The 20,559-nt window shown below is 35.7% G+C and overlaps 3 protein-coding genes and 2 long non-coding RNA genes across 6 annotated transcripts; 2 read left to right on the top strand and 3 right to left on the bottom strand.

Moving 5' to 3' along the window:
• Positions 1-372: 372 nt before the first annotated feature.
• LOC124632764 (60S ribosomal protein L39) lies at positions 373-1,522 on the bottom strand. The gene is made up of 3 exons (XM_047167722.1): positions 1,364-1,522; positions 1,165-1,268; positions 373-476 (listed from the first exon to the last, which is right to left on the bottom strand). Exons 1-3 carry the CDS (start codon positions 1,364-1,366, stop codon positions 428-430), a joined length of 156 nt encoding a protein of 51 aa, XP_047023678.1. The 5' UTR covers positions 1,367-1,522; the 3' UTR covers positions 373-427.
• A 1,385-nt stretch (positions 1,523-2,907) lies between these two features.
• LOC124632557 lies at positions 2,908-4,616 on the top strand. Its single transcript, XM_047167429.1, has 3 exons — positions 2,908-3,328; positions 3,457-3,685; positions 4,018-4,616. Exons 1-3 carry the CDS (start codon positions 3,057-3,059, stop codon positions 4,192-4,194), a joined length of 678 nt encoding a protein of 225 aa, XP_047023385.1. The 5' UTR covers positions 2,908-3,056; the 3' UTR covers positions 4,195-4,616.
• Positions 4,617-5,156: 540 nt separating this feature from the next.
• LOC124632559 lies at positions 5,157-6,278 on the top strand. The gene is made up of 2 exons (XR_006984642.1): positions 5,157-5,581; positions 6,224-6,278. It is a non-coding gene; the product is annotated as an uncharacterized LOC124632559 (long non-coding RNA).
• On the bottom strand, positions 5,990-7,742 carry LOC124632558. Its single transcript, XR_006984641.1, has 3 exons — positions 6,860-7,742; positions 6,541-6,633; positions 5,990-6,049 (listed from the first exon to the last, which is right to left on the bottom strand). It is a non-coding gene; the product is annotated as an uncharacterized LOC124632558 (long non-coding RNA).
• A 1,474-nt stretch (positions 7,743-9,216) lies between these two features.
• On the bottom strand, positions 9,217-19,739 carry LOC124632591. Of its 2 annotated transcripts, none has more exons than XM_047167484.1 (5): positions 19,548-19,739; positions 13,987-14,165; positions 12,229-12,352; positions 11,839-11,950; positions 9,217-10,387 (listed from the first exon to the last, which is right to left on the bottom strand). In XM_047167484.1, the coding sequence occupies exons 2-5, from the start codon at positions 14,153-14,155 to the stop codon at positions 10,253-10,255; spliced, it is 540 nt and encodes a 179-aa protein (XP_047023440.1). In that variant the 5' UTR covers positions 14,156-14,165; positions 19,548-19,739; the 3' UTR covers positions 9,217-10,252. The 2 variants fall into 2 exon arrangements, with proteins under 2 accessions (XP_047023440.1, XP_047023439.1); XM_047167483.1 differs by having other exon boundaries at positions 11,695-11,950; positions 12,229-12,349.
• Positions 19,740-20,559: the final 820 nt, after the last annotated feature.

The raw sequence follows: 20,559 nt of genomic DNA, 5'->3' as shown, positions 1-20,559 counted from the left end.
ACTTGCCTGACCTGGAATCGAACCCACGTCCTCATACTCAAGGTTGGTTCTTTGCCCACTAGGCCACCACGACAATTGAACACTATATAATTGACAATTGAATTGAAAACCAGCCATGCTATTAAATTATGTAGACTTATTATGATAAAGAACTATGTGGAGCTGAGGAAATATATTATTGTACAAGGCTAAAATTGGGTACCTATCTCCATCTAGGTAATATAATCCCAGTTACCTGACAAACATGAAAATTGCTAAATTCAAGTGAGATTAACCTAAATGGATATTGATTTCATGTGTGGTGTGGTATGACCAAGGTATGACTGAATGTAAGAATATAAAAACAAAAATATTTGAAATTAAACAACAGTCTAGATGTTGAAGGGAATTTATTTAGCTTAACTGTGTTATACTACAAGCATCAAGCTTACAGCTTGAGCTTAGTCCTCCTCCAGTGACGCCTCTTAGCGTTGTACCTGAAAACAAAAAGTTGATGTCATTCACTGCAACTTACTTGGTGTATATGGCTATGATGTGCATAGTTCACAAACACTGTATCAAGCACCTGTACATATTATTTTACTTGCACAACATAACAAAACAACATTACACAACAATATAATAAAATATATATTTTTTTGCTTTTACACTGAATGGCTCCTGGCTCCAAAATGACTGAACTGAGTATAAAAAATTGTTCACTGTTGGGCATGGGCAGCAGTTTCCACGAGACGCAAGTGAAACCGCGGGAAAAAAGCTATTCTACTTATATTTTATGAAAAATTGCCAAAGAACATCTCCAAGGATGAGAATATAACTGCATTTATTGCATAAAATTTGTTAAATAGGATGGATAGCCTGCATACTGCAGAAGTTTTATAAAAGCAAAGAAATTGCATATTAACAATTTTCAAAGATTTACATTTTTTAGAGATGTCAAGTTCCTTAAATTATGGATATAGTAAATTGTTATATATAGGGGACGCTTACTATAGGAGAAGTAGATCAGGACCGCTTAAAACAACCTAAGTATTGGGCAACTATATGCAGTTTTTCGATTCCTAAGTTAGTTCGAATATTCGAAAAGAAGCTTTATTAGACTATTTATGAAGTGCAAAACATAAATTGGGGCTATGAAAAGTAAAATTAATCGCTTAAACTTACCTTATAGTATTCCCAGTGCGCATTCTAACCCATTGTGGGATAGGTCTGTTTTGTTTAAGCTTTTTCGCAAGCTTGCGCTTGATAATAAATGTCTTGTGTGCCGACTGAAATAAAAAGAATTGAATTAGTCATTAAACATTGCATTTTCACTTAGAGATTAATTAAATTTAAAAGGATTTTTGAGAAAAATATCACGCACCATTTTGCCGATCACAGTTGACAAAACAAAGTGACAGAGCTATCTATGGATTTTTAAAACTCAGGTTGTTTTCGCTTTGGATAACAGTCTTTTCGCTCAATAAAAAAATAGCCAAAAAATAATAATATTTCCGGTTTTTTGAATAAGCACTTATATAATTAAAAATAATCAATTTTTACAGGGGCACGATTCTCCTAATTTTACTTAAGCAACGTACGTACGATTCACGTTCGACTGCGATCCAATCCCGACTCGATTACGATTGAAACGTATGTGGCATTCCGCTACTTTTTCTTTGAAATGAACGTTTTTATCCTTTTCTGTCATTCAATATTGGATACGATTGGTCTTATATTAGTAGCAGAATGCCCGATAAGGTTAAAACTGCTATTGCGATTCAATTTCTATTCGATTTTGACAATATTAACTTAGGAGACTCGGGCCCCTGGACTTTTTACGCAAAACGAACTACTATTTATATAATGATTCAATTGGTAATTGAGTAGGTTGTATTTAAATTGTAAGAAAAAAAGCGCTTAGTGTGATTACATACAAACAAACGGCGTACTTACTAACTGCCTAAAAATATCTTCTAATTGTCTACGCTTTTTTTTCTATGATTCTCATCAATACGAATTAGTAAGTATATAAAGGACAATGCTCATGAAGTATGAGAAAAAAACCCAGGCCCGGCGCAAAAGAAATGTAACTCAAAATATAGGTAAAAATAAGAAATTAAATATTACATAGGGGGCATTATCAAAATCAGTGGCTATATGTGTGAAATTGCTATTCGAATTTTAACATCTGCGGTACATTGCTACTCAAGATTTTAGAGGTAACATAATGTATTAGTAAAAGGAACAGCAAACAGATACAGTTGTGGTTTAAGAGTGTACATAATGACATGTTTATAGCAACTTCTCCACTATTCTACCTACTTTTACAAGATAATCGGATGATAGAACTAAAACAGGATATGAATGTACTTTTCATTTTAATAATAACGCTTAAAAGTCATCGATTCTTTATTTCTAACACGACGAGATCCAAAAATGTTGCAGGATGCGCGAACTGTTCCTCATGTCTAGCCCACCCTAAGTAATGTAAAACGCTCATGACGCGATGACGTGGGCGCTGCAGCCTGTACTTCGGTATTGATTTATCTTTTTGGAGAAGCTTATTACTTGCCATATTACTTGTTTGTTGTTTCAGATAGCACTTTAATTAAACTATAAGCCCCAGCTGCTCATGTTACCCCTTTAAAAAATCAAATAGCAATTTCATACATTTAGCCATTGATTTCGATGATGCCTCCTATGCAGTATTTCATTACTTATTATTACCTATAATTTGAGTTACTTTTCGTTTGCGCCGGGCTTGGGTTTTTTTTGAGCATTGTCCTTTTGCTGCAAAGTTCTCTCTAGAACTTTTTTGTCTGGATGTGTCTGGATCATAGATGTAATATGTCTATGGCCTGGATTTACACTCCCTATCTCATCAACTATCACATTGCCAGAATGACAACTGTCTGTCATAAATGTCAGAACAGTCCTGTCAGACTTATTATGTAGGTAGTTTTGATTCACGATTCACCTTTTGTTGGAAAGACTTCACAAAAACATCTTAAAAAGCACATATTTATCTAGCAATTATAAACTTACACAAGACCTTGTTACTAAAGTAATCTAAAATGAATTACTTTAACTTTAGTAAATTAGTGACGACTTTCAGCGTAAGCAGGTTATTGGAATGTCGAACTGCAACAACCAAAACAATAATCTCAGCTGAGGGAAAAGATGTCCCGAAAAGAAAAAATTATGAGAACAGAATAACTCTGATTAGCCCTGATAATTCAGTTAGTATAACTGACATGAGGAATGCTCAAAGTTTGTCTATCAGGCGGGATTTAAAGCTAGTTAAAATACAAGATGTGGATTCGAAAACCAGGCGACCTGTGTTCAAGTAAGCAAAATATGACTTAAACTAACATTACCTATCCTGTCAGTCTGTGGTAACAGTCAGCTCTATATTAAACAATGATTCCCTAGTGTAACACTTGTGTGTTTCTTACTTGATAATTCATGTTCAAGGCTAATGACGAATGCTGAATACCATGCTGAAGAGCTTTCGAGACGTAAGGAGAAACAGACAGCCCGGTTAAATAACCCGAATAAAGGTGAAAAGTTAATGACTCTGTCCTCAAGGATAGGAGAGCATGACCTAATGACTGGAGTTAGGAAGATGATGAAGCTGCTAGAGAAACAATATGAAGTTAAAGTTATTATTGCAGGTGAAGATGCACAGGCTGCAGATAAATCTGTAAGTATTTGATAATTAATTTCCTTTTTTCAATTTAAGCTAGAAAAAAAATGTGTTAAATAATGCTTAAAATGGTGTGAGATTAAATTTTTTTTGTTACTTTATGTGCGGCTTCGCATAGTTTTCTTACTACCCGAAAATACTGTCAAAGATGTTGAAATGATAGCCAGGACCCACCAATTTATGATGCCTTCTGAAACGTGGAAGAACTCACATTCATCAAATTACTCACTAACAGACCCACCTTCCAAGGGTTGTAACTTTGTAACCACTGTAGTAAAATTAAGTGGTTGTCAAATAATGATTTTAAAACGTTTCCATTTATTTTTCAGGAAAAAATATACCACGTGATAGAAACCCAAGTAAAGAATGCCTGCAAAATAGTGCAGAAGAGGATGAAAGGTAACAGTTTAAGGTTTCAATTGCAACCATTGAGGGAAAGCGGTTCCCAAGGTAATAATAACACCGCAGACTCCAATCAAAATGATAAAGAAAAGGGCCCGCTATGACTAGGAGTGTTCCTAGTAGCTATATTAATCACTAAGTATTGGATATACAAAAAATATTATTTTGGCAATGGTGACTATGTACCAAAAAAAGTAACTAGGAAATCAGATTCTATGAATTTAGAGACATAAATACCTATAGCATTTGAGATTGTATTCATTACTAGCTGTTCCCGGCAGTTTTATCTGAGTCTTGAAACAACTGATTGTCAATGCAACTTTTTCTGGGCAACTTGTTTATTTATTTTGATTCTATACAAACCTGTCTACAATGTAAACAACAAAAAAAGAATTAGCTGAATTTAATATGTGGTTGAATGACCAGGAAAAATAGAGGGCGATTTTTAAATATGTAGGTTTATTTTGAACTTACATAAGGCTAAAATAATACTGACAGGACTAGATATTGCATATATTTTTCTAGTGCATTTATTTTAGTGGATTTATAATTTCAATGTTTTACTTCATCATTTGAAACTGTCCTTTGGACTGCATTTAGCAATGTATTGGTTTCTTGGGCACATTTATACACCTGCGGGCCTAGCATGGCGATTCTATCTCTATTCTACCAAGAAACGACAAAGCTCTTTCTTTCCCACTCGACATGTCTTCTACCCGAGCATGGCGCGAGCTGTAGACTCGCGTTTCTATCAAGAGAAAGACTTTCCATAGCAACGGATAAGTAGCTAGTGATGGGTCGTTCTGCGATGAATTTACGTTTAGTTAGCCAAAAAAATGTGTCAATGCACTATTTTTCACGCATGAACCTATACATAAACTCACGTAACTCAAAGCAACAACAAAACGTATTCATCGAACTTATTTCTTATCTGTGGAACTAAAATGGTTGATGTTTGTTTGTTATAATTTGTTTACAAAAAACGATTCTTGTTGTTGATTTTACATATTAATTTAAGTTGTTGATTTTTAATATTGGTGACTACTGCGGCAAGGAAAAAGTAAGTAGATTTTGTGATTAAATAAATAAAGTACTGATTATTCCAATAGTTGTGTGTAATTAATCTAAACGAACAATAATTAATTATCCATACATACGATGAAAAGAACAAAGGAAAATAACATAATAATCTCAATAAATGGTGATCGGTGGCATTGTCTGATGAACACTTTGCCATGCACAGTTCAATGTGTTCCTCACTGTTATCTTGCTTCCCTATATTATTGCCCGAAGTGTTTTTACTTTCGCCGTTACAAAAACTGTTTATTTACAGCGTACGAAGTCCCATCCAATAAACAGAGAAGATAATATCGCGATCCATTGAGAAAAGAAGGCCACGATAAAGAAGAATGGAATTCAAAAGCTGCTGAAAAAATATGGAAAAAGAACGAGTTCTTGGCATACAATGCTGACACGAGAAATATTCTATTAGTAAGTGTCTTTAAATAATATTCATTTACTAGTAATAGTTCCCCAGACTTGTTGGCTTCATTCTAGCAAAACTCTCATGCTTTGTTTTCAAAATATAATTATGGCAATAATAATTATAGTACCTATTTGTTGCTTGTGTGATATAATATAAGCAACAACTCTTAAGATAAAAAATAAAATGAGACAATCATTTACACAGAGGTAAAGGTTTATTTACATAAAATTAAGGCTACAGATAAAGTCATTTATTCAAAATAGGCTGAAAATCAGCAGCAGAAGCGGTGGAACAAACTCCCCAGCAACTCAATTCTGTCTGTATGGTTTGAAGAACTGTTGATATACAAAGATATTCATAATAGTTGCTCTTCTGTGAGTTGCAGCTTGTAGTAAGCTACCACTAAGGTCATTAGTGTGTCTCTCTCTCTCTGCCTTTCCTCGGGAAGAGTTGTAGCTTGTAGCATAGGCACCCTGCAAAAAGAAATAACTGTGTTTGGTAAAGAGTTTTTACAGTATTATAAAAGAATAACATACTGATACTGATACATTATCAGCATTATTATTGGTGTCATGAGCCAAGACCCTAATGCATAACTAGAATCCCCTGAAAATGAATGATAATTTAATTTTGTGTTCTTGTTTCAGATTACAAAAAAAGGATGCTAAATGACAGCTGGGCCTTCAGTTTACAAATTATAAATTATTGAAATTATATTATTTAATAAAGAATGTGAATATTAAAATCATAATGGTTGTTTATTTAAAATGTATTTTTTTTCTTAGCAGATAAAACTGTCCAATTCTAGAGTCATATAGCCTGCGCAGTTCGTTCTTAATGAGAGAACTATTGAAAATTGATTGTTTATGAACTCTGTCACGATAATTGGCATTTATGTTCAGTATTTTGCACTCAGTATCTACAATCTGAAATAGAGGTCATATCTAATATTAGGTATACTAACCTTGTATTCACTGCAAAAACAAATTGTTTAAAAAATTTGCTAACAGTGGTTAGTAATGTTGTTAATGACCTAAGCAGGACCCGAGCAAAGAACCTGCAACAATTAGACTTTGTTAAATATTTTTCTTCTGTTTAATCATTTTCTTGCAATGAAGGGCAATACCTACATAATAGACAAAATAATCTTAGAAACAATAATAAATGAAGTGAATAGATTTTTCTATATTTAAACCTTATCTATAAGGACGAAAACTTTGTCATATTTTTGGTTGATAACAATTGGAAAGCACAACAAAATAAAATAGACTGTAGGTACTTACATTGACAAGAACAGGCAGACCCTGAGATATAGGAGACAGATTCCTGGCACAAATACTGCACCATCTCTGCACATTTACGTTTTCGATGTCGAGAGGCTTATCACTCGTATAGCTCGTTCTTTGAGCTTTACACTGATTCTTCTCAGCATAAATACTGACCACATGACGACGGTAGGACCCCGAAATACTTTGTAAATGCTATTTGAGAACTTAAAATTATAATAATATTCTTGTCTACTCTTGTCTAGGTCCGATGAGATGTAGAGTATTTGACATTTCATATAGAAAGTTATATCTACTCCCAAATGTCAAAAGTAGATAAAATATAGTCGTCATGCTCGACGCGATAGACACATGTCGATGAAGAAAAGAAACATTTCTCTTCTCGATGTCAAACATTGCCATGCTCGGATCGATAGAAATCTTTCTTCAATCTGTCATTTTGTCGATTCTCCGGTAGACAAAAGCTGTTTCTATGGCGGTCATGCTAGGCCCGCTGAAAGTACTATTTCAGATTTTAGGGATTTTAGCTACACATGTACAGTCAATGTCATATAGATGGTGACACTCAGGTTCTTAGATATTTGCAACTAAAAAGCCAATAATATAGGTTCTATCAAAGTCACTTTAAATTTACATATGTCCACAATTTAATTGCTCGAAAATTCGAGACGTTCAAAACGTCATGTTTTGTTTATCGACTTTCGATAGATGGGTTTAACCAAACCGCCATTAATATGGTTACGTTAATGTTATCCAAGCATTCAAAGTGTTTTAAAGTATGGTACACATTTGAAAAATAGACTTTACTACTACATATTTTAAATATGCGCGACTTTCTTTATCTTTCGATTACTCAGTCGTGTACTTTGGAAGTAAGTATAAACAGTCCAGGTCTGGCTGGTCTATCAAATGCGCTTATATGGTGAAAAAATATTTCGAAGTAAAGAAAGGAAATAAAAAAAGATGTGGTAGTGAGAATCTGAAGAGATGGTGTAATTCTCCAATTACTTTTAAACTCATTCTAACGGATATACCCAGTTTGCTTGTAATAAGAATTAAGGCAAATAAAAACATGAAACATGGAATGGAACCTTCTTTTCTAAGTTGGTTAATGACCAAACAAAGCTAGATTGCTTAAAGAGGTTTTCATCTCTGGGAAACTGATTATTTGTTTTAGTTTATTTTTCAAATCATCATCCTCCGAGCCTTTTACCCAAACTATGTTGGGGTCGGCTTCCAGTCTAACCGGATGCAGCTGAGTACCACTATCTGACCTCCTCAACCCAGTTATCCGGGCAACCCGATACCCCTTGGTTAGACTGGTGTCAGACTTACTGGCTTCTGACTACCCGTAACGACTGCCAAGGATGTTCAATGACAGCCGGGACCTACAATTTAACGTGCCATCCGAAACACAGTCATTGGTGTCTAAGATATACTTAGAAAGTACATACAAACTTAGAAAAGTTGCATTGGTACTTGCCTGACCTGGAATCGAATCCGCGCCTTCATACTCGAGAGGTTGGTTCTTTGCCCACTAGGCCACCACGACTTTAGTTTATTTTTCTAATGAGTTCCTTATTTTAAAATTATCTAAATGTTTGGATGCCATAATGCTGTAACCATATCTACATGTACTGCTCCTATCTATATGAACTTCTCGATATTTTAGCACTCAGATTGTTGATATATTTAAGGCATCTTTGATTGTGCCGATATTATTGGCTTTTTGGTTGCGTCTATATATTTGAGTATCCTGAGTGTCAACACATTTATGACACTGACTGTATATACGACATCAGCATTGTTAGAAGAAGTTGTTATTGTATTTTTCAGATCTATATACTAATATTATAAAGCTGAAGAGTTTGTTTGTTTGTTTGAACGCGCTAATCTCAGGAACTACTGGTCCGATTTAAAAATTTCTTTCAGTGTTAGATAGCCCATTTATCGAGGAAGGCTATAGGCTACTTTTTATCCCGGTACGGGAAGTAGTTCCCACGGGATGCGGGTGAAACCGCTGGCAGAAGCTAGTTTGTAATATATCTATTTAGTCTGGCTATCCATCCATACTATGTAAGGTTTGAAATGAATTCAAGTTATCTTGTTATGTTTATGCCACCTAGTCATTTAAGTTAACATATTTAGTAGGATTATTTTGTGCTCGCCCATGCATAAATCAGTTATTAACTATTATGTAAAATGAAGAAACAAAAAGGTTCCTTCTCTGTTACAAAGATAATATTAAAATATTGAACCTATATGTAAATCCAGTGTTATTTGATTGTAAATAGATTTGATTTTAATAAATATTTTTTGATTACATATAACACATTTTTTTAATGAAACACTTGTTAGAAATAAATGTCAATTTTAATACAGCATCCACCTAGTCAGTCAGTTCAGTCACAGTAGAAGCATGTCCAAGCTTGTGGCAAATCTGTCGAAGGACTGATTAACAACTTGCAATGACTTCGATCTGGGACAGATTTGCCTGCTAATATACAAGTGTCCACTCTGAACTTAGAACTACTTAATGTCTAAATACATACATTTTCTAACACAAGGAAATACATTCAACTAGTATGCTGACATAACTAAAATTCATAAATTAATGATTTATTTTTATCAGTTGGAGTTATCACAGATGTTTTAGAGATCGTTAATTCTTATATGGTAGGAGATTTATTGGTAGCATATAGGTACACATCTTAGACAATAATATAATTGGGAAACTATTATGGCAAATGTAAATTTTATTGCAAATGTAAATACAAATAATTTAAGAATAGACAATTTTCCTTTCTATTTGCACACGACTTCGTGTGAACGAATATCAATAAAAGTAGAGCTAACTTTAAACTAAAATAATAATGTCACCTAGGTACTTAAACTAATAGTAGATACTCAGACAAAGAGAATGGAAAATTGGCTTATTATATAATTACATAAATAACACAGAATTCAAACGCAATTCAAAGTTTTTGCATTTGAAGCCTATGCTGTATAGTATTTAAAGGTATGGCAATATAATACAAAATGCTTGTTAAAAGCATTAGCAAAAAGACTTAAGTAAACTTCTAAACAAACACTGAAATTGAAGTATACTTTGTGATCTATTTCTAAGATTAAGAAAGTATTCTTAAAGTGGAACACTTGGTCATCGACAAAAATGTCGTTCCTAATCTAATTGACACTTCGATAGAAAAGAATACTTATCATATGAACGCTACATAATAATGAACACTAAAACATTGTACCTTACCTCGTCGTCTTACTATTACATAGGGTATAGTGACCTCGGTGTTAGTTTCCCGCCATGTGCACTGACGGTGAGTGTTCTCCGCAGTCGTGGCCGTCGTCAACGGTTACAAACAACCATGGGTTTTATCATGCGTAGACGACGTACGCGTATTGGTCCCGGCTGGCCGGCGAGAGGTCAGTGTTGAGTGTCCGGCCCCACGTGATTAGAGGTGATACGGTGCCCACCACGGGAGCAGCGCGTGCTACATTTTTTACGAGGTCCTGAAACAAAGAAATATTCTTGTAAGCACTTCAGTTCCATTGCTAAAAAACTTTTTGAACACAAAGCAGTGCCACAATGCTTTACATACAACGTGAAAAATATGTAAAGATTTAAACGTGCAGTATAGTAGCACTACATTTTTCATGTGGTCTCTAGGTGAAGGAGTCTATAATAATGTAAAACAGACTGTATTATCAGATGAATATGTCTACTTTGAAATGTAAAAAGAGAATCAAACCTTCTTGTTAGGGTGTTACTAAACCAATTATAGGAAGAAATATGTACCTATATGCAATCTTAAACCTTATTTCATTTTAAATGACCAAAAAAGTAAAAAGAAAACTATTTGACCCTTATAATAAGCCAAGGGTGCAGTAGATACATTTATTTTCATCAAGATATTAAAATAGGCCTTTACATATTAAACTGAAAATGTTTTTATTTCTTTTTTCAGCAGTATATTCTTGTCTATATCCTGATTCTTGTGTATATCAAATATTAATTAGTTATTACGTAGCCAATGAGTCTCGTAAACAACAACAACTGATGGGGGTAAGGTCGGAACAATTAACTTCTAAACATAACTCAAGTATAAGTTATACAGTATGATTTATGAATGAGATACCTAATAACTTGCTTAATTGCTAGTGTTGGTTAAATGAGATTAATTTAAACATCACATTAGGTCTGAAGGCAGGCCACGATCCATTTTGCAAGAATGATTTATTATTCAAGCATTAGATGACTAACAGCATTCTCTGATAATTATGGATTAACTAAGAACATTCCCATTCCCTTAATGATGGTTCATACAAATGATGGCATGAGGTCGATTCAAATCGGTTAGTTACTGATCAATTAGTAAACATGCTAGAAGCATTAATATGAGGGTTAGTTACTCGCTGCCTTCGTATTCTCTTACACAGACAATTCAATTTACTTTGGTCTAGGTTTTGTTTGTTGTTTTCATACGATAATCTTGACCTTCCGCAACTTGTACTTATTTAACAGTGTACAACTTGTTTACGCTTATAACTTAGAAGTGTCTACTAGGTAGATGAGTAATTTCAAAACTACTTAAGTATATCTGGTATCGATTTATTAAAATCATCCTGGATGATTTCTAATTTACACGTATTAAACTTTTAAGTTTTAGGTTTATAAAATATCTGTTATGATGCTCGACTGGGTCATGACTAAATCACTTTCAGCCAATATTTTATGGTTTAGCTAGATAAAGTGATTTTATATAGTTTTATATTAATTTAGTATTAAGAGAATAAGTCGGCGGCGAAGGAAGACACACCATGTTACCCATGAGAGAGGATCGCCGTCGGCCCGAGCGCCGCTTGCGCCGGCACCAGCACCGGCGGCCGCGGGCGCGTGCGCGGCCGTACCCGCGGCCCCGCGCCCCACCCGCCGCGCGCCCCGCATACCCCGCGCTGCCTACCGCCGCTGGCGCAGTCGCCGGACTCGCCGCGTCCTTCGTCTCCGCCGCCGTCTGCTCCGCTGATCTGTCTGCAATTATGTGCGCCTCCATGTCTTCTAGCGGTGACTCAGAACTGTGGAACACATAATGAAACATTACATTTAGGTAAGTACACTTCAATTTATATCCTATATTGCCTATTCGAATTGCCTTCGAAATTGTACGTAATAGCTACGTATAAGAATAGAAATATTGCAGAAAAAGATCCAAAGAAAGTTCCTAACTCTCACACAAGCTGAATTTTCTTAGTGGATCGGCGTTTCAGATTTGTATTAGTACTTATATGCAGTTTTCTATAGTTTGATGAAGTGTCGGATTTACATTGATGTACAATTTAGTGTAGTAACTCACTTGGCACTGATGGAGCAGTATTCACTAAGCTGTTCCCACGTGCAGCCGTGGTTGCAACATACGTCAGCAATACCGTTCCCCACCTGTCGTCTTCTTCTCACTATAGAGCTCGGTTGTTCCACTACTGAAAATAAATAATTGTTTTATCATTCTAAAATTGTCTTTTGTTGCTACACCGTCCGCCAATGGAATATCGAAAAGAAATACTATAGAAGAAAAGGTAATGATCCTAGTTACAGTCAGCAACAAAAGTTCATTAAAACAATTTCAGCGTTGAGGTATTTTGTTATTTCGATTGTGTTTGTGACGGAATTTCATTGCTAACCGAAGGTACCTAATGGAATCACGACTTTCCATTTCTAGCTAATTGTTATTGAGGGATTATATTGTTCTAAGAACTTGTTGCCTTATAACTACAGTTACAGTAATAAACTTAAAAATAAAGTCAAGTCAAGGAAAATGTTTAACCACTTTGACCAAACAGAGCATTATGGATCATCAATATGACGTAAAATGCTTACTCAGATGATACCATAATAGTATGAAATGCTTAGGTATGGTTTTTTTCCTCTAGTGATGACGAAATTGGTCGTTTTGGGAAAATAATTATTTTGAAAGTTAAGGACTATTTTCGTATAACTAGAGCTACGCCGCGCCGGCAGCTTTCCATAAGCAATATGTATATGCGCACCTAATGCGAATGAATGCTGTACTATTTAAACTTTACTTTAGTAAAAGTGGAAATATTAGCCAAGAGCAGGCATGTATTAGTTGCTGTAAACCCGCCTTTAGCGATCGTACCTAAGTACCTATCTAATTAAAATAGTTTTTCCCACGAGCTCTGGGTGAATGAGATTGGCTCGTGTACCCGTTGAACCCGTGCCCAAGCAGATAAAAAACAAACATGGTAAACAAAACATTTAGATACAATTTAGGCTAGTATAGTTCGGCCATTCAGAGAATGCGTTCCTGACACGTCGCGATTGAACTGACGACGTAACTTTGCAATGGCGTTGCAGTTACGATAAAAATATTTTTGCTGGTTGTTTACCGTTTTAACAATTGAGGAGCATTAAAACAACATTATTATATCAATAATCAATGAATGTAGTTACGTCGTCAGTTCAATCGCGACGTGTCAGGAACGCATTCTCTGAATGGCCGAACTATAATAATTCGCCATATCTTTTGTTTTTAACGCAAGTGTGTTCCAAAAATAACATTAATGGCTCTAACTAAAGCATATTTAATTTATTTATTGTTGGCCGACGTTTGACGTTGATGTATTTTAAACTGATTTAAAAGTAAACTACTACAGCTACAAAAATACTGAAAAAAACTTATATTATGATAAATTATATTGTACGACATTATTTTACGACAAGACCTTATTTTTTTACTTGTTTAATTCGGCAAATCGTAGTTATTGAAATATGTTGTTATGAATTTTTATATCTGATTGAATAAGTGACCTTTCATAATTTGTTATTGAATGTTGTTAGCGATAGCGATACTATCTGTTGCTTTCCGGATATCGTACTAATGTTAGGCTCTGTTTATAACATTATTGTTAGTATTAGAAGTTATACTACTTCTTAATTTAAAGAAATAACTACTCCACACGTGCTTGAGTAACAAACGTAATTATATTAAAATTAATTGATGAATTAAAAGAACATAAAGCAAGCTAAGATAAATACAAGGTTTTTCAGTTATATTTTCTTGTGAACCTGTAATAACATAATGTGTTTACGATACCTGTGGGTGTATCCCAAGGGCTGTTGTAAGCGTGGCAGACTCTGCTCATGATCTCGCTGAGTTGTCGGCCGCAGAACTTGACGGACGGCGACGTGGCGGCGTCTGCTCCGCTCTCCAGGAGCACTGCTGCCGCCAACACGGCGAACTGAACTGCCTTGTTTACTAACATATTTGCTAATCTGAAATTAATCAAAAACCACACATTACTCGTATTTCAATGTCACAACCACTCGACTTAACCTGAACTTGGCCAGTTAATGTGTGTAATTTGAGTAGCCTTTCTGCTTTTATACATTTTGGGGCAACCGCGAAATTCGACACCGGCACCGCCCATTTGATACCAGATACGAATCCCTCATGCGACTTTTCATTTCCTAAGTGCATTACTGACTGATTCCGCGGTGAAATGCACTTTTATCAATTCACTCTAGGAAATAGTAGTAAGATCCGAGGTGCGATACTGCCTTGTGGTATGAAATTAATGTACGCCTGTGTAGACGCGAGGTAAAGTTCAAGTGTAACTGATATACATAATTAAACGTATAATTAATTAAATTCACGATGTTTACTAATGATACAGCTAAATATTATAAATTATCGATATTACCTTTTTTACCGATGCACTTGCATACCTATACGGATTCACCTTGGACCACATTATTAAGACACTTTATTCACTGATTACACCTAAAGCGTTTACACATTTTTTGCTAAAAGCACGATTTGCCCAAACCATACCTAATTGGAGAAATATCAATCACCTACCTACTGTAACCTGTGTACCTACTGTCACGAGTTAATTGTAATCGCTGCTGTTGGCATAACACGCTGGTGTATTGACAAAAATTGTATAGCGTGTGCAAACATTATTATTCATACTGAGAATGATGCATGTAGCATTGAAACAAAACTGAGTTAATAATGAAGATGATTTCACTTCACCTTCCCCGTTCATAAAAATGCAAATCAGCGACTTCCTCTTCTAAATTGCCGTTCCGAGAGTGTACCAGGGTGGGTGCCACATTACGTCGTTTTGTACATATCGTAGTGTAATGAATGTTAGTACATATAGCGCATCGAGGACGAGTTCTATTTATAGAGAGTCAAAGGCTGGTACTAACGTAACGAGCCGACAACGTGAGAGTTAAGCACGGTGTGCCACCTACCCACTGGGTATTAGTAGACGCAGTGCAACCACTTAACGAAATCTACATATTTATATACACACGTAGTGCATGCAGTATGCAGCCGCGCTACTCGTACACTCGAGACGCGACGCGAGTGCGTTCGTCTGCACTCCACTGCACCTGATTGCTCCTCGCGTCTGGTTATTGCAATGTAGAGCACTCGATTTACTACTCCTTTTGAATTAGGTGCTCGTGTAACAGCGTTCATATAAAAGGGAAAGCTTTACTAATTTATGTTTTTATCAATTAGCCAGATTAAGATTAAAGTAATCAGATACAGAAAGCAACTGCAATATAACACACACTTAAGATGAATGGTGTAACTCGGGTGCTCGGTCGGCGCAACTGCATATAATCTTGTTTCAATTTGTGATTAAGGAACAGACAATATAACGACGTGGTAGTTGTTTAGAACACAATACTCGTCAGCGGCTGGTGGTCACTCGCAGGGCGCGTGCACGGAGCGCCCGCGCCGCGCTCGCCGACCGCGCCGCAGTCGCTGCGGACCGCATGATGAGCCTCGTGCGAGCGCACTCGATTGAATAATTACATGAATCTCTGATTGTATCTGTAGCCTTGCTCCTGCTTTAATATTGTTCTATATCAGACTATTTTCGCTGACGCATCGTATGCTTGTTAATATTGAGTCACTCGTAAATATGTACGTTACACAGAGCGCGAAAACTACCAACTGTAGTTTCCCAGTGTTAGTGAAATGAGCAGTATATTTTATACACACGGCGTACGATGTTACTTTATCTTTCAGATAATAAGGTTGCGAACTCTTAGGTAGGTACCTTCCTACCATTGGTTAGGTAGATCATGTAGGTACGTATAGTAATAAAATTGATTGGATTAACTTAGCATAATTATGCTACACGAAGTGTATATTTAATTGAAAAGCCTTAAAGGAACTATATTTCACTTCAGGAAGTTGTAAATTGATGTCTGGTGTTAAGACTGCACGCAATGGTATCTTTCTTGTTTATAAGGCTCAGTACCAATGCATACCATAGATTGATCTATTGAAAATGAATTGATCCCAAAATAATGCTCTGTTTACGAGAAAAACCTCTATGTTTTTGTTTAGGTTAGGTATGTTTATGTTTTTCGAGCCAAAGGAATAATGAATGAACTGGGAGATTTATTTCTAATAACTCTAATCGAAATGCAAGTTCAGCATATGCCTAACTTTTTTACTTTTTTTAGGAATGCAAGTTATCTTAAAAAAAACTTCGGAATAGATGTAATTATGACAACCCGAACGAGCTGGTCTTTCTTTCTTAAGGCATAGGTACGAGAGACCTATCATTTATTTGTTTCCTAGGTAATCGATATCTCCATCACACACTTAAATCCATATTTTCTATGAAAAACTCCGTGAAATGCAGATTTTGTAGCAGAGGCTCAAAGTACCTGTGTATTGGTGTTGTTTTTCTGTTCGTGATCATCTGTATGATGTCGGTCTCTTAGCAACGAGACACGGTAGACGCAGACACATAGCGGCAGACGATAGGTAACAAAAGATAATTTAAGAGTTTGCGGGGTCAAGTGTATTGTCGGCTTGCCCAATTGGTGAGTCGAGTCGGTCACTGGCTTTACACCGCACCGGACACCTATCCATAGACAATTTATATATATGTAGGTACAGTTGTACTAGGTCCTAATATTGTTGTATTACCTATAGATAAAACTTACATCAATAGGTAACAGCATAATTTATGTATAGAATTAAATATCTCCGGTATCTACAATTACCTTCATAAGTGGGCTAATTACTGTTGCCTTGCTAAATAAGTAGCAACTTCGTTATGTTGAAAATTAACGCGAGTCAATTATTGAATAAGTTGTAAGAAAATTGCAGTGGATTCTACTACTACTGCAGTTTGCAAATAATAGAGAATTTAATATGAATTTGAGTTACAGCAGATTGTTTTAGTGTATCTAGGTCTTTATATATAGATATAGTGAATTGGCGGGCTAGTAGTGGGGTCATTCTCAGATTCTAAGTCACGTTTTATCACAATGCATTAAAATCACAATGATTGATCGTACTATGCATCAACTACAAATGGAATGATACTCGAGTCACGAGTGACATGCAAAAATCATTACAGGGGTGGCGTAGTGTGTACAAATGTGACGACAAGGTCCGTAGTGACCGCTTTCGACCTCAATTTAAATATTGACCTGGTAAAGTTCAAACACCTAGATGGCCGAAGCAAATACACTTTCATACTACAAAACGTTTGTCGGTAGCCATCTTTGTTTGTATGAATTTGATCTTGATATTGAACTGCCTAATCGATCTATCGTACGTTCCTGTTTAAACATTTCACAAATTTCTATAGTCCTAAAGGGATACATCGTAAAAACTGAGTTATGTGTCTGAGCGGCGGGCGTGAGCGACGGACAGCAGTAAAAACCCTGGCGGTAAACGTGCAGCTCGCTGGATTCGTCCTTCTCGGAATTTCTATCGCGAATGGCTTCTAATTGTAATACCTTACGACTTGCGAGGCGAGATGTATAAGCATGTAATTAAAACTGTACTGACTTATCGTAATACTCAGATAAAATAAGATCCGCATCGCTGCGTGCGTCTATTTAAAACTCGTATTCATTAACCAGCCGTTAAATTGTCAATTAAAATAATACTGATGTTTATTAGTTAGGTATTACAACACACGATATGATATCAAGTTTTTTTCTCAAGACGTTTTATATTCATAGGATATGAGATAATAGAAAAATTCCACTTTAATGAAATATGGTATTACAGTAATTAAGTGTTTGATTCGTTCATTTATCAAATTAAATATACTGCGTAGTTAATTTAAGTTTTTTTATTATTGCCGGATACTTAGGATGTTCATTTATTTCATCATGTAATTAAAAACATGCATGCTTAATAAGAACTTCATGCTTATTCATGATGGGTACCTATGAGCTACCCTAGAGTACCTATGATTCCAACACTTAGGTACCTATATTTTTTATTGAATGAGGTACTTTCACTTAACTCATTTCAACTTTTGCCACGGAACTGAAAATATTTCTGTAGTTGTACTGGATGAAAAAAAATGAAAATGATTTTAGAAAGCTTTGGGTCCGAAATAATTGAGTACCTACATGTGATGTTGTAAGGTAAAAGAGATTCGCTTTTTTGATATAAATAGAAGGAGTTAAGTTAAGACCCATTTAATTTTATAATTAACCGTTGTAACTAGTTGTATTTAATGCGCTTTCATTCTGCGAGGAAGCTATATTTTACGCAAATATTTATGTGGATAATAAAACCCGCCAGGAGGATTCTATAACATATGCTATTCGCAAAGGTAATTATTGTACAGTTTTCAACTGACAGGTTGCTCGTGGTTTTATTTTCTTCTTATTTTGTGTATATGTTGTCCTGACTTTATGTTTATTAATATTTTATTATGTGAGAGTATGTCTCTATTATACATGCAGTCGCCCAAGGAGGATCACATTTGATCAAAAGTTAGATTGAAAGTGAGATTTTGAAAGGAAATGGAAATATGATACGGTTAAAGACACGTTTTTTACAACAACATAATATGTATTTCCACACCACTTTTACTCAACTCTTACTACCTTTTTTTTCTGAAATGTTTTTTTTTTTGTAAATATTTTACATTTCGTCCTGGATTTGAATATTCTCTATGACCTTACTTTGATTTGTTCTTATTTTTACCTGTGAGTGCTGTGATAGATATTTCAGGGTGTGTTAATTGAAAGTTGCATCGAACAAAACTGAACTTCTTATATACATTTTATTTATCTCCACTTTTGTTTGGTAGAGGCAGATTATTATTAATTCACACCATACAATGCCTTGGTTAGTTTTTTAAAGGCATTTTACTTTCAGGCAGTTTTTTTAGCATTTTTTTTCAATTTTATCTAATGTGGACATGTTATTGTTAGTTTAGATAAGAACTTTTAATAATAATTCCGCATTAAAATAACTTTAATTACGTTCGTCTGAGGTCCATGTTCTCGTTTCAAATACCTAACTATTAACTGTGTCAAACATGTTTCAAAAAGAGCACTGGTCGTTTGTAATGCGCAAGCATAACACACTTCAAGTTCAGTTAGTACTTATCTAAGTATATTTTATATTCTGATTTTCTTCATGGTCTGGTTTAAAATTAAATATTTGCATTTCTAAGCATTGACTGGTTAGTTTTTAGATTATAATAAGGCACCATGTAGCCCAAACCAAGCATTCGATCAAGGTAAACCTTTTAAATCAAGAATAAAGCGAGCAGGCTCAAATGAAAGTACTTTAAGACAGCTGGATACTACTTACATGTGACGGTTTGTTTGTTTAAAATCACAGTTGAAATGATCACTTACTTAGTAAGGTGATATGGGCCTGGCGACAGTCTGTTGTTGTTTTTGTATTGAGTAGTATTGTGACACAACACGGCGTGGTGGCGCCGGGATCGCTCGGCGCGGTAACTGCGAGGTGCGAGAAGGTCGCGGAGTGCACTACGCGCGTCGTGCACCGGCGCCGCTGTGGTCGCGCTGGCGAGTCGCCGCGTGCGCCGCGCGCGCTTATTATACGCGAACGGTGATGGGCGGCGCGCGCGCACCCGCCACGCCCCGCGCCGCGCTCCGCCCGCCCGCGCACAACTCACCCCTGATTCCGCTATAAAAACATTTATGACCTCTCTGAAGTGATGACTTCAAGTCATTGACCAAGTGCATATTGTTTGTGTTTGATGGTTATGTAGGTACTCTACAACTGCTTTCGTTTGATCGTTACCGAATTAGAATACAGCATGAAGTAAATATATGTGTTCTGTTCTGCATTTACAGGAGGAAGTCCTGAAAGCGCATTTCTAAGATTTTATTTATTTTTACCTACATTTAGGTATCCAGAATTTTCTTCCATGTCCATAAACCAAATTAGTTAGGACAATCTAAATAGGGATTTTCCAACCTTATGAGGATAACTTTCGAATTCTGTCATCTCCAAGGTCGCCCATTATAGTAGAGACTCGCTAACAATTTTAAATCAAGTATTGTATGTAAGTACTCCTACCTACCCATCTATATAAAAACTGTTTAACATATTTTTTTTCAAACTAGGCTCTTTTTGGTCAAATACAAAAGACAGTTCCAAAACGTCCACCTTTTTCCTTATTTTTGCTGGGAAAAAGTGGCGCAACAAAGCCTAAAATGTTTGCTGGGAAACATTTATCTGGTACTTAGGTACCCACTAATCGATACCGAACAAAATCAAAATCGACTAAGTGCTGACAAGACGATCTAAAACAATTCTATTCTCCATAATGAACTGAATCGAATGTCATGTCACAACTCGGGTACAGGAGAAAATATCGATACTGTATAACAAAATTGT

The sequence above is a fragment of the Helicoverpa zea genome, chromosome 8, assembly GCF_022581195.2.
Source record: "Helicoverpa zea isolate HzStark_Cry1AcR chromosome 8, ilHelZeax1.1, whole genome shotgun sequence".
In the NCBI taxonomy this organism is placed as follows: Eukaryota; Metazoa; Arthropoda; class Insecta; order Lepidoptera; family Noctuidae; genus Helicoverpa; species Helicoverpa zea.
The sequence above is the reverse complement of the archived record's forward strand: the minus strand, read 5'-3'. Positions and strand labels throughout refer to the sequence as shown.

What these genes read in the sequence shown, in the direction of transcription:
- LOC124632764 (XM_047167722.1), bottom strand. An exon ending in CGCACTGGGAATACTATAAG is followed by an intron (nt 477 to 1,164) that starts GTAAGTTTAAGC and finishes TTTTGTTTTCAG; the next exon opens with GTACAACGCTAAGAGGCGTC.
- LOC124632591 (XM_047167483.1), bottom strand. Translation starts at nt 14,155, where the DNA reads ATGTTAGTAAACAAGGCAGTTCAGTTCGCCGTGTTGGCGGCAGCAGTG. An exon ending in TACTGCTCCATCAGTGCCAA is followed by an intron (nt 11,951 to 12,228) that starts GTGAGTTACTAC and finishes TGTGTTCCACAG; the next exon opens with TTCTGAGTCACCGCTAGAAG. An exon ending in CCTCTCTCATGGGTAACATG is followed by an intron (nt 10,388 to 11,694) that starts GTGTGTCTTCCT and finishes TCTTTGTTTCAG; the next exon opens with GACCTCGTAAAAAATGTAGC.
- LOC124632557 (XM_047167429.1), top strand. Translation starts at nt 3,057, where the DNA reads ATGAATTACTTTAACTTTAGTAAATTAGTGACGACTTTCAGCGTAAGC. An exon ending in ACCAGGCGACCTGTGTTCAA is followed by an intron (nt 3,329 to 3,456) that starts GTAAGCAAAATA and finishes TTCATGTTCAAG; the next exon opens with GCTAATGACGAATGCTGAAT. An exon ending in CACAGGCTGCAGATAAATCT is followed by an intron (nt 3,686 to 4,017) that starts GTAAGTATTTGA and finishes TTTATTTTTCAG; the next exon opens with GAAAAAATATACCACGTGAT.